This window comes from Xenopus laevis, chromosome 1S (genome assembly GCF_017654675.1).
Source record: "Xenopus laevis strain J_2021 chromosome 1S, Xenopus_laevis_v10.1, whole genome shotgun sequence".
In the NCBI taxonomy this organism is placed as follows: Eukaryota; Metazoa; Chordata; class Amphibia; order Anura; family Pipidae; genus Xenopus; species Xenopus laevis.
The window spans coordinates 90293211-90306325 of record NC_054372.1 but is presented as its reverse complement, the minus strand read 5'-3'; the positions used below and the strand labels follow the sequence as shown (position 1 = coordinate 90306325).

Here is a 13115-nt window from a genome sequence, read left to right as displayed (position 1 = left end):
GTTTAAAAGAGGTAGGCGTATGTCTTATTTCGAAGGTCATCTGCAGAGGGCTCCATTGGTATAATTTGAAATGACAGGTAATCAATAGTTCATACTGCACATTATTGCACATTCCTTGGGGTTCTATTTATTTCTCAAGCCATCCAAAACCAATACTACTCAATTAAAGTTCTCTTTTAGTTCTGCCTCACTTTTTCTGTGGTGTTTCATATACCTCACTTGTGAAAGGGCCATTGAGACCTTTGAGGGGTATATATCTTTTTCACATAGATCCTCTAAGATGCTGCAAATCCTGTACATTGTTATTGGAAATTGTGTTCATTATTTTAAAAATAAGTTTTAGGGTCATATTAAGCAAACACAGAAGGGGGAACTTTTAGGGCTATGTTAGTGCTCTAGTTTATCACTGAAAAATATTCCAGAGACAAGTGTAGATCTAGCCCTTAGAATCCTAAAAGAATTCATGCATTTTGTTCCAAATTTGAGTGTGTAGGTTGTTGCTTTAAGGACCAAATAAATTAAAACACGAGAAATATGTTTTGTGCTTTTACATATTTGGTGAGATATTCAGTTGCAGTTGGGACTAAATAAAAAAATGTTGGTTCTTAAAAGGTAGATAGATTATTCTATTTGCAGTGCAAACATTAATAATCTTGCATAATCTATCTAAATAGATAGGGAGGATATAGTATTTTGGTAATTTAATTATCTGCTTTGCAAGGATCTAACATAGAGTAGCTTCAATCTCCCAGTTTGCTGTGGTTAGCTCAAGAAATAACAAAAATATATACTTTTATAATTTAAACAATAAGTAAAGTGTATGTTCAACACAATCCCACGCCAATGAACACATGTTGAACAAGGGTTATACTGCTCTTTAACTATTGAGTCATTTCCAATGTCTAGTAGGTACATAGCACAAAGGATAATTGTGCTTATTTTATATGCTATGGAGTTGAAACCAGGTTAAGAAATAGAAAAAAAAACATTGAAGTGTGGCATTGTAGGCAATTGAGTTTTGCTACAATATCAATTTTCATGGAATGTCTTATAGTCTAAATATCACTCACTGGTTTTAAGGATTAGTCTTATCAGATGTCAACTACATACAGGTAAACAAAGCAAAGCAGTGAAAGAACACTTACTTCTCACATTGATTATATGTTATGTCTCTGTTTTATTATGAGCATCTGTTGACTTTAGAACATGATTTTCTACTTTTGTCATCTACTTTTGTACCCATAGCTCATTCATTCAGTCCTTGATGCCACAGAACCCTCTTGCTTCTCTGAGTCTACTTGCCTGTGTTTTAAAATCAGGATAGTCAGGGAATTGTGGAGAAATTCAAAATTCACAATGAAGCCAAAACCAGCACTGATGATAAGAAACGTGATGGTGTTTGTTTGACTCCACCACATACATCTGATCTTTTTTTCATCTGTTTCCCAAAGTGTACAATTTATAATATCTAATAAAGGGTAATTTAACAAATTTGTCTGTCTGCAAGGAGCTCTGAGATTTTGATTTAAATGCAAATTATTTCTAATCCTTGCTTATTGCCTAGACTTTAATATGAAGAGGAGTTTTGAAGAGTGCTCCAGTAAATTGTTCTCTTGTATTAATTTTACATTTTAAAAGTTACCTTGCCAGGGGCAGGGTTGGCACAACTGGATTGTGAGAATAAAAAAACTGCCCTTAATTAGTGCTTTTCCCTGTGTGATCGGGTTGCTGATAAGTCTATTAATGAGATGGGAGGCTCATTTCAGATATTACCTTGTTTCAAATCATCTGAAAGTGAACCACTTTATCTCTCTGTGTGTGCCCAACATCTTATTCTGTGCTTGTGCCTTGTTTTTCTCTAAATATTAAAAGCATTTACGGCAACACTTAAGGCAACGCTTTTAGCTATTACATGCTATTTTTTTTATAACACAAGCAATAGCAACTGGCTATGCTCCATGAACGCTGTCTTGTTTGCAATATCACACGTATATCTGTTATACTTTTTCCACAGTTCTTTAGTTAATTAACTTGATTTTCATCACTAATACTTACTGTAAGCCCATGCTCCATGACAAAAGGTTGACAGGGCTTGATCATGTCCAAATAAATGTTATTGTACCAAAAAGACCTTTGCACCCTCCTCTTACATCCAGTGTGGAAGTCTATAGTGGTCTTTAATGGGTGTAAGTAAGACCGGTCGGTGTCTTTGTTGTCCTGTTTATTGTGGTTACCCAGTGCCCTTCTGGGTAACTTATGTGATCCTGGTCTTTAAACACATTTTACCTTAAAGGGATACTGTCATGGGAAAAAAAAATTTTTTTCAAAATAAATCAGTTAATAGTGCTGCTACAGCAGAATTCTGCACTGAAATCCATTTCTAAAAAGAACAGATTTTTATATATTCAATTTTGAAATCTGACATGGGGCTAGACATATTGTCAATTTCCCAGATGCCCCAAGTCATGTGACTTGTGCTCTGATAAACTTCAATCACTCTTTACTGCTGTACTGCAAGTTGTAGTGATATCATTCCCTCCCTTTTCCCCCCAGCAGCCAAACAAAAGAACAATGGGAAGGTAACCAGATAGCAGCTCCCTAACACAAGATAATAGCTCCCTGGTAGATCTAAGAACAACACTTGATAGTAAAAACCCATGTCTCACTGAGACACATTCAATTACATTGAGAAGGAAAAACAGCAGCCTGCCAGAAAGCATTTCTCTCCTAAAGTGCAGGCACAAGTCACATGACCAGGGGCAGCTGGGAAATTGACAAAATGTCTAGCCCCATGTCAGATTTCAAAATTGAATATAAAAAAAATCAGTTTGCTCTTTTGAGAAATGGATTTCAGTGCAGAATTCTGCTGGAGCAGCACTATTAACTGATTCATTTTGAAAAAAAAAATGTTTTCCCCATGACAGTATCCCTTTAATTTACCCTTTCAGTCGGTTACGCTGAAAGATTTCACATATATATATATTAAGTATATAGTACATTATAAGAATAATGAATGTGCATCCTATTTTGTTTTTATATCACTTGTGGGGTTTTGCTGTGATTACATTTTCTAATTGCAGTTTATTATTGAAATAGTTGCAAATATTTCTAAAGTTCTTGACCAGGCCACAGTGTACCCTTCTGTACGATAATTACCCTCAGTTCTTTATTTTATACACAGGAGAGCCATAGAATTTAGCATGCTTTATTTCTATTTCTATTAGCTGTGAAGTAGGCTCTAGATGGCAGGCCCTCTGGTGATCTAGTCTGACGTTCATGCAATCGTACAAAATCTCATCCTCCGTGTTTTGTTTCTGGGATAATTTGGTGCATCTTGGTTTTATCCGTGAATATTTAACATTCAATACATTTCAGTAAGTAAAAAAATGTATATATATATATATATATATATATATATATATATATATATATATATATATATATATATATATATATATATTATTTATAAACTATCATAGGCATTATTGGCTAAAAGCTATAGGAAATCCCAAAAGGATCTGTAATTGGAATGAGGAAAAAAAGCATAAATATCTACTTAGCATTTAGAGCCAGCCTCTTGTATTCCAGATTTGTCTCAAGAATTCAAATGCACCTGGAATTTGCAAGCGTGTACCTTTAAAAGCTGCACCTGCTTCCACTGGCTCGCCAGCTTTATTAAATGCGGCAGTATCTGCTCACACTTTAAGGCTGCATTTCCAGAGGCCATCGATATGATTCTACCCATCATGCTGAATTGCCACTTACAGGCCCAGTGGGACTCTCTTTGTTAGCTGGAGCAATCTCCATTTAAATAGAAATCAGGCGGATGAATTCTTCACACAGTTGAGTAAGACAAGCTACTTTTTTGGCTTTTTTATTTTTTGAGAGAGAGCAGTATGGTACTAAACTCTCCGCAAAGCAGCTAAAGCTCGTTGTGCTGACTGAAACATGATAAAGATGGACTCTCCGAGCACAGTTCCATGATTATGGCGTTGCTTTAAACAGCTGAATTATTTCTTGCAAAGACATCAACTGTTTCATTCTAGCAGTTTTTTTAAACCCACGCTGTCATGTGATATATTTCAAGGTTATTTTGCAAATAACAGAGTGTTTAGAAGGTTAGAGACAAAATCATTCTTAGCTGGACATTCACATAGCCATAATTCTTAGCCATGTCATATTGTAGCGAAATGTAAAATAGAAAGATGTTTTGAATGGAGAGACCCGTGGGCAGTCCTATCTGTTGGACTTCATACCAATCATTAAGCAATCCCACACCTTACCCTTTGCACCCCTTTTAGATGCAGTGAGACTCTCTCTGAATGACATTTTTTCTTTTGTAAAAACGTAGTGGATGCTAAGCATGGTGCAGAGAGAATTAGTCTCCCTGGTCCTTGTAATAAGTTTCCCCTTAAGCACTCAGCTTGTTCATGACTTTTTGGTGCTCATGAATTATTCTCCATGCTTTCCAGCCAAAGTGTCACTCAGGGGTGCTCCGCCAATGAGGCGAGTTGAGGCTGTCGCCTCAGGCGGCACTGACCAACTAGGTACCAGGGGCAGCAAAAATGCTGCTCCTGGTACTTTAAGAGCAAATTTCTGGGGGAGGGGGGGCAGCAGCAACTGCTGCTGCCTCAGGCGCCGGAGGGGCCAGGATTGCCCCTGGTGTCACTGACCCAACCAGTGAATCCACACAGGGGGCTCTGCCAGTATTTTGTCTTTAGTTGTTTAAAAGTAGAGTGACAGATGACAAGTGTTCCCGTAGTGCTCTCTGCACATATTACAACAGGCATCTTATTTACGCCTGTCAATCTAGTCGGAATATATGAGGTGGGTGGAGTGCACAGATTTGGAAGAGTGAATGCAGTTAATTCTTTTCCTGTTTTGTATTTGCGTATCAATTAGACTTCTCCGGCACAGCTTTTAGGAACACACTGCCACTGCTTCAAGAGCTAGTGAAACATTCTTTTATTGTTTCTGCCAAAGCAACGCATTTAAAGAATATAAAGATTTTGCCCAATAAAAGTCTTCAAATATGTCTATATTAATGGTGTAACCAACTTGAGTGGGTAATCTAATAAAGTCATGTGAAAAAAAATACAGATTCATGTTCATCTGTTGTTTGCAAAAGAATAACCATAGTTTCAGTAAGAGATGAATTCCCTTAGGGACTACTCTAGGGCATGATAAGTTAATCCAAACAGCAACTTCCAAACACGCTCACACAATTTTCCCAGTGTACTTTCACATTCACACTAGGGACTGTTACTATTAAGTTCTCCATTTCTTCATTGTCTCAGACTGGCTTCCATTCAGAAAAGCCCAGAGCAAAATATTTTATTGTATGTGTAGCAGGCAGAATGGTGTGTAGTCACCAATTGTTTTTCCAAATAATTATGATGAATTTCTACTCTACCTGTCAGGTGCTTAGAAACAGAATTGTTGCGACAGGCCTGACACATCACTGCCAGTGTGGCAGATTTATCCAAGGGAAGTTCAGTGGGTAGAATCGGCAAAATTAATTGGTGAGGAAACCCTGCTGTGAAAAACGTCAACATCTCTCTCTGGGGTTTAACAAGGGGGACACAGAAATTTTGTCAAATTCATGCACATAAAATCTTACAAGATATTTCAATTAATTCTTGCAAGAACGGAGAAATGTACACTTGGGATAGTAATGTGCTTGTGAAAAAGATTGCTACAATTCCCAGTTTCAGTAAAGAAGATAGGAAAACAATTGCAGATATAACATTTGATAAGTTAAACAGGTTCATCTTTTTAGCCTAAATGTTAGGCATTTTCTGTTTACAGCTCATCTATATGACCATAATATCCATTACCACCACTGTTTTTCAAGGCTAATGGCACACAGAGTGCTTTTCGCCCACTGCATGGTCCAGTTCTCTAAGGGCGCATGCGCCTCCGTGTTTCTTAAAGGCGCAGGTGCACTGGCGTGATGATGCCAGCGCGCAATGGCGCCAAATTTTGACCTTTGCCTGCCTGACGATTCTGATAGTTGCCTGCCTCGACCTAGCCTGTTTGACCATCCTTCTGCCTAATCCTTTTGTACCGTGACCTTTGGCCCAAAAGACTCTGCTCACAGACGTACCCTTTTGGCAGCCAGAACATCCCACCTTGTACCCCTCGTTAAGTCCAGGTGGCACCCAAGTAAGCTGAGGGCTCCTCCCGAAGCCCAAAGGTGGTCACACTACTGGAGAAGCCGAGCCGAGACCAGGGTACTTGGCACTTGTTCTGGTATTGGGTGCCGGCCGTAACAGCCACTAACCCTCTTTCAGTCACTTATTTCCTACCCATGGTCTGTTCTTTTGATTTAGAGCAGGATTCTCCAGCTATTGTACAATGACTCATTCAAAGCATGGTTCCATGTTGCTGTGTACATGTTGTGGATACATCATTTATTTCTGGTGCAGTTAAATTTCAACGTTTTGACGGTGCTTCCTTTATTTCTAGGTGGAGGAATAGTCTTTTTATTGCCTGTGGTTTCTGGGATGCAAACACTTCAGAGTCAGCTTATTTATTTCCCCCAACCTTAAGTAACAGGTGCACATACCATCAGTGGTCCATCCTCCACTAGGAACAGCGTAATAGAAATTTTTCTGTACAGCACCTTGTAGAATAAAAATGCCTTTATTCAAATTTTCATGGCGGAATCTGGTTAGCAACGTTTCAGGCCTACATGCGGCCTGGTTTCTGGGATGCCCTGGAGAACAGGACAAAATACAGGGCATATGATCTAATGAACAAATTTGTGTGATACCAGGTTGGCAAAGATTCCCCCGAGTTTAACTCTGAACATCATAGAATAGGGGATTAACTGGAGAGATTTCTGTCACTGAGGCTTTTGCCAACCAACCCCGAAGGAAAACAGTTATGTTTATATCTCAATTCATAAATCTGTGCCTGTAGTCTTATAAATAAATGTATTAAGATTTAATAACTCTTAGAATAATTTAATATTATATTTAATATGATTTTTTTTTTTAAAAAAATTTACTTTTGCTTTAACCCTCTGCTCTTGGGGTAAAATTAAGGTTTATGGGATACATTACTTTTTCTCCTCATATTTGGTGTGATTTAGAGGCTGAATTTCGAATTCATGTCATTTTGTTAAAACTCCCATAAATTCTCATGAACTCGAAATTCGACCAATTGAAATATATTATAAAAATCTAATTTTTAAACTTGGGTAAATAGGATCAACCCAAAAACTCAAATCGGATTTGATTATAATTTTAAAATTTCGATTTGAGTTTTTTTTCTCCAAAAAAACTTGAATGTCAGGAATGCTGCAAACAACTCCAAATTGATCCCTTGAGTTCTCCCATTGACTGAAACAGCAATTCTGCAGGTTTTAGGTGATGAATAGTCAAATTTGAGTTCTCAAAGGGCCAGAAAAGTTTAGAAAAATCTCGAAAATTTAATTTGAATTTCTTGAAAAACTAGAATCAAATTTGAATTCAAAATTTTCAATTCCACCCTTGATAAATCTGCCCCTTAAATTTTTAAGTTCAATATCCCAAGTGCACACAAAGCAATAGTGGGGAGGAAGGCATTAAAGAAAAATATGTTGGCGATATCCAAAGCACCAGTAATTCAGAGCTTTTGGGATAGTGGGTTTCTGAATAAGAGATCCTATACCTGCACAACAAATGTTGACAGGCAAGTTTAATACACTTTAAGTTAAAGGAGCGCCCAGTTTGGGATGTAAAGAAAAGGCATTCAATACATGACAAGCACATTCCCCCCCCCCCCCCGCAACTTCATTCCAAAATGCCATAATACATCTAAACGTGTTGTACAGATTTCTAAATATTCTACTCCACTTCCTATCTCTGGAATATGAGATCAGAAGAGGCTTACAGAATTGTCAGGGTATACACATCTCTGGATTTCCCAGCAAAGAGGCAACAGAAACACTGGCACAACCAAACTGTGTAACAAAGTGAATATGAGATCATATGCATATACATTCTGTATCAATGCAGTTCTTGGATGTAAAGGTGATCAAGCAGAGGGATAGATTTACTACAGGATTTATAATCCAAACCAGCACCACAATATAACAGCTATTTTCTAAGGCATACCAAAAACTCAATTCAAATAAGTCAGATCACTTAGGTTGAGAGACTTGTGAGTAGATCTGGTAAGCGTGACCAACAATTAGGAGAAATGTATGACAATTTTCTGGTACATGGCTATCCTAGGCACACCTTGGAGTAGGATAGGAATAGGCCTAAAGAGATAGGTACAATACATAGGGACAGAGATCTGTGTTATGGTATGGGTAGCCAAGGATGAGGAGAGTATAACAGTGCTTTATTAGTAGACTCATGCAGCCATTATACAACAGTAACTTTCACTTTCATCTGCACAAACACCACATATTCCCACTATAGTAGGAAAGCATTTGGACAAATGTTATAAACAACAACAATACATCTTAAGGCAATAATATACATTATTCACATAACATGGTCCTGGGTCCATGCAGGTCCATGCAGGTAGTTTTCTGATTCTCTCAGTACGCCTTATAGGTTCACTTTCTTCAGGCCTATTGTAGTTGACATCAGGAGTAGGAAAATGTCCTTCATCAAATGGAGCTTCTCCAAAATCATATCTAACAGGAGCAAGATGACTTGCATTCCATATGCGTCCATCAGACAGTTCATATGTGTATGTTCCTCGCTGGCATCTCACTTCAAGTTGTGTAGTAAATTTAGATTGTCCTTGTTTCAGTATTCCTGGTTTCTTAATTCTGGCTAAAGATCCAGGCTGAAAGTGCACTTCTCTTGCACCACGTTTTCTGTCCATATAAGCCTTACATTTGGCTTGTTGACTTTTCACAATGTCAGCAGTAGATGATTTTGTAAGCACAGTATTTTGTGGAAGTTTGATGTCTGTAACATGTAACTTAGTGCGCATCTGTCTGCCATGTAATAATTCAGCTGGAGATGATTGGGTTGTTGCATGGCGCATTGCTCTGTAGTTAGATTTGCTATCTGTAGTGCTTCTTTCAGACTTCTGTTAAATCGCTCAATTTCTCCATTTGCTTGTGGGTAAAACACTGAAGATTTCCTATGCACAATATTCCTCTCTCTCAGAAAGAATTCAAACTGTGGTCAGTTGTCTGATATTAACTCCTTTGGATTACCTTCTCTGCTGAAGACTGTAGACAGAAATGTTATTACTGTAGCTGATGTTATATGAGAAACAAATGCAATTTCAGTCCATTTACTGTAATAGTCCATCAAGATTATAGCAAATCTACAGTCTATGGGAGCATCTGCAAAAGGACCTACAAAATCAATAGCAAGTTTTTCCCATGCTGAATCAGGAAATGGTACTGGTTTTACATCTGGTCTCAACTTAACTTTGTGTACAAAGTTCTTTGCACAGTCCAGTGAAGTGTTGCTTTGTGGTGAAATTCTAGACACTGGCTGTGTGGCAGGCACTGGTGCTGTCAATTGAGACCATCAATTAATTGTAGGTTTAATGCAGCAAAGAGATCCCTTCCAAGTATGGCAGTACCCGTATTCACAATGTAAAAGTCACATTTTGCAGTATTTGATTCAAATTGTACAGTCACTGGCAAGCAACCAAGCACAGGGATTGGATCCTTTAAGTAACTGACCCATTTCAGTGCAGGTGCAACAAGCGGATCTTTTGCAAAGTATTTCAAGAAAATATCCTTTGGTAGTATAGAAACAGCTGAACCTGTATCAAGCATCAGGTTAATGGAGTGTCCCTTGTCAGCAGAAGCAGTAATGACACTGACAGTGCATATAAACTTGTCTGGAATAAATATACCAACTTTTTCCACACTTAATACTGTGACATTTGTAGTAGTGATTTCATGAACATCTTTAGCAGAACTACTGTAGATCTTAGCAAAATGTCCTACTTTTGTGCATTTGCAGCACCGTTTAGCTTTTGCAGGACATGTAACTTGATTTGCAGTGTGTTGTGTTGAACCACAGCGAAAGCAGTATTTTCTATTTGAATTTGTTGTATGGTTTTGTAGTGTAGGTGAATCCCGTTTCCTTAGCACTGTATTTTGCCTGTGACAGTGCATTATTAGGCCACAGTATTGAATTCACAATCTGTACATTCCCAGCAGTTCCCTGACTGAGAGTTTTAGCCTCTGCCACTGCTGTTTCAATTTGGCTAGCAACTGTAATAGCCTTTGCAAGGGTTAAATCCTGCTCTAGGAGCAGTCTCTCTCTAATGCGAGGTGAGTTTGTTTTTTCCACTATTTGGTCTCTTAGCATTTCATCTGTTAGATTCCCAAACTCACAGGTAACAACCAGCTCTCTCAAAGCTGCTACAAATTGTTCTGTGGATTTGCCATTACGTTGTCCACGTTGGCGGAATTTATATCTTTCAGTAACCACATTTACTCTTGGCACGAAAAAGTTCTTTATAGCAGTAAGAGCAGTTTCATAAGTATCATCAGGTAATGGTAATGTATAGAATATACGCTGTCCCTCTGCTCCCAGGCAGTGAATAAGTAAAGTACCCTTTAGGATAGTACATCCTATACCTTTTCTTCATATATTGTTTTTATTTTCTAACAGAATATACTTGGTCAGAATCCATCTTGTCACTTGGCCTAGAAATCCTTATGACGGTATATACTTACCTTTGCATTAAACCTTTTGGAGTGTGTGTGTATACAGTAAAGTAATAGATAGACAAGTCTCACTTGGAAAGAAGGTTGTACTTAAAGGACTTTTTTTTTAACCTCAACTACTTAACTACGTAAATATCCCCTGCATGTGTTTATATCCCTAATTTAAATACCCTAATCAAATCATTTTCTCTTGTGGGAAATCTTTCCCATTTTTAGCTCAAAGACTGTCCTGTGAGGAACAAATGCCTCTTTGTAGGTCATTTTGGAATTATTAAAGGTCATTCAATTATTGTAATGTAGAGGTGGATAGTAGTTAATATTGTATATTGTACTTCTTACATAGTGAATAAAACTGCAGCTTTATTTAACTTTGTTTATGATTCACCACAGGTTCCATCATGGTGACTACACTGTGGATGTGAGTATCAATGATTATCTGGACATTTACTGCCCCCACTATGAAGTTCCTTTCCCAGCAGACAGGATGGAGCGTTACATACTTTATATGGTCAATTTTGATGGACATGCCTCCTGTGACCACCGTCAAAAGGGATTCAAGCGATGGGAGTGCAACCGGCCTGAGTCCCCAAATGGACCATTGAAGTTTTCAGAGAAATTTCAGCTGTTTACACCTTTCTCTCTGGGGTTTGAGTTTCGTCCTGGCCATGAGTATTATTATATCTGTAAGTATAAACCTCCAGTGGAAAATATTTTATTTCTTAAGTTTTAGTTGGTGGTATTTTACATGCAAACAAAGACAACTAGTATTGATAACATACATAACAGATATCAGATTCTGAATGGCATTTCTTTGTATCTTTTGGTGGATTAACATTTTTTTGCATGGACACATTGAACTAAAAACCAATCCATTTCTGCTCCCACTGAGGTCACTAGAGAAGCACAGGCGGAACACTGCTGGAACTTATAGTAATTAACTCTCCTCCATAGGAAAGTCATTAATGTAATGGATTTCTGCTTGTAATTATCCCTTTTTAAAGACCTTAACACAATTACCCATTGTAATTTCACAACCACGAAAACAAGGTCTCCTGGAGTTAGTTTTCTGCAAACATTTTATACTGAAGTCACTTTTTGTTTGTGTGACTAATTTCACTACAAAGCATGCAAACTCAGAAGTGGAAGAATGTTGATCAATGTATTGATCTAGAATAACTTGATGCTGTAGTAAATATTTCCTATGAATCCAGAAAAGGTGCTTAAATTGTTTCTAAAGATAATTTTGCTAGTCACTTGCATTAACATTTGGTATGATGTGTGCCCTTTACTCATTAAAAATAATGTTTTTTGTAGCAGGTGAAGGGTCTGATGGTGGGCCTGGGCCCCTTGTCCTGGAGTTTGCTTATAAAAATACTCTGATTAATACTTTACACCAGTCACAGTCATTTGCATTTCATAGATTTATTTTTAAAGAAAAATTGTTACCCTAAAGATTTGTCTATATAGGGAATATAGTTACTGTATGTGATGGATTCTGAGACTTTACTCTGTGCAATCAGCTATAGAGCCCTTTCAATTCTTAAAATGGAACAAGCCGAAGAAGGGCCTCTGTGAGCCTAAGGGGGTGGGTCCTATGAGTAAGAGGCTATGGTTTCCTCTCAGCCTTAGGAATCATCAGCAGAAAAAAAATAAAAAAGAAGATTAAAGCACAAGCCATTATTCCTAACACATAAGAAAAATAGATTATCATGTAAACTTGACAATGCCACTTTAACAATGGACAATCTGAGGCTTAGTACTACTAGCATGATATTTTCCTGTAAAAAGATGGAGCAAATATGTTTCACTTATGTTCAGAAAATTCAACCAATGTTCATTAAAAGTTTAGTTAGTCCTGGCTTGTCCACGTTTTATTATGTGTATACAACCCATGAGCAACTTATTTGGACTTTGCATATGTACAACAAAAGCAGTTCTACATGTTTTGCAAATTTCCTACTTATCAGCCCTCTCTCCTTAAAGGGGTGGTTCACCTTGAAGTTAACTTTTAGTATATTATAGCATGACTAATTCTAATCAACTTTTCAACTGGTCTTCATTTTTTCTTTTTTATAGTTGAACTATTTGCCTTTTCTTCTGACTCTTTACAGCATTCAAATGGGAGTCACTGACCCATTAAAAATACAAATGTATTGTTATTGCTACTTTTATTACTCATCTTTCTATTCAAGCCCTCTCCTATTCATATTCCAGTCTCTCAATTCATTATTCAAAAATTGTAAACTGGATAGCCGCTGGATAAAAAGCTAAATAACCCAAAAACCACAAATAATAAAAAAATAAAACCAATTGTAAATTGTCTCAGAATATCACTCACCACATCATACTAAAAGTTAATTTAAATGTGAACCCCATTAAAATCAGTTTTATTCTTAGCTTTATTCCTTGTATTAAATGGTTATTTTTTAAAGGGAAAGTAATGTTCTCAATTTATTTTGCTTTTTAA

The 13115-nt window shown here is 37.3% G+C and overlaps 1 protein-coding gene across 1 annotated transcript in view; it reads left to right on the top strand.

The window, feature by feature from the left end:
* efna2.S (ephrin A2 S homeolog) overlaps positions 1-13115 on the top strand; it is a 123279-nt gene that overhangs the window by 93153 nt on the left and 17011 nt on the right. Inside the window, exon 2 of the mRNA XM_018243603.2 lies at positions 11039-11331. Within this exon, the coding sequence (XP_018099092.2) occupies positions 11039-11331 (293 nt within the window). The remainder of the gene's footprint in view (positions 1-11038; positions 11332-13115) is intronic.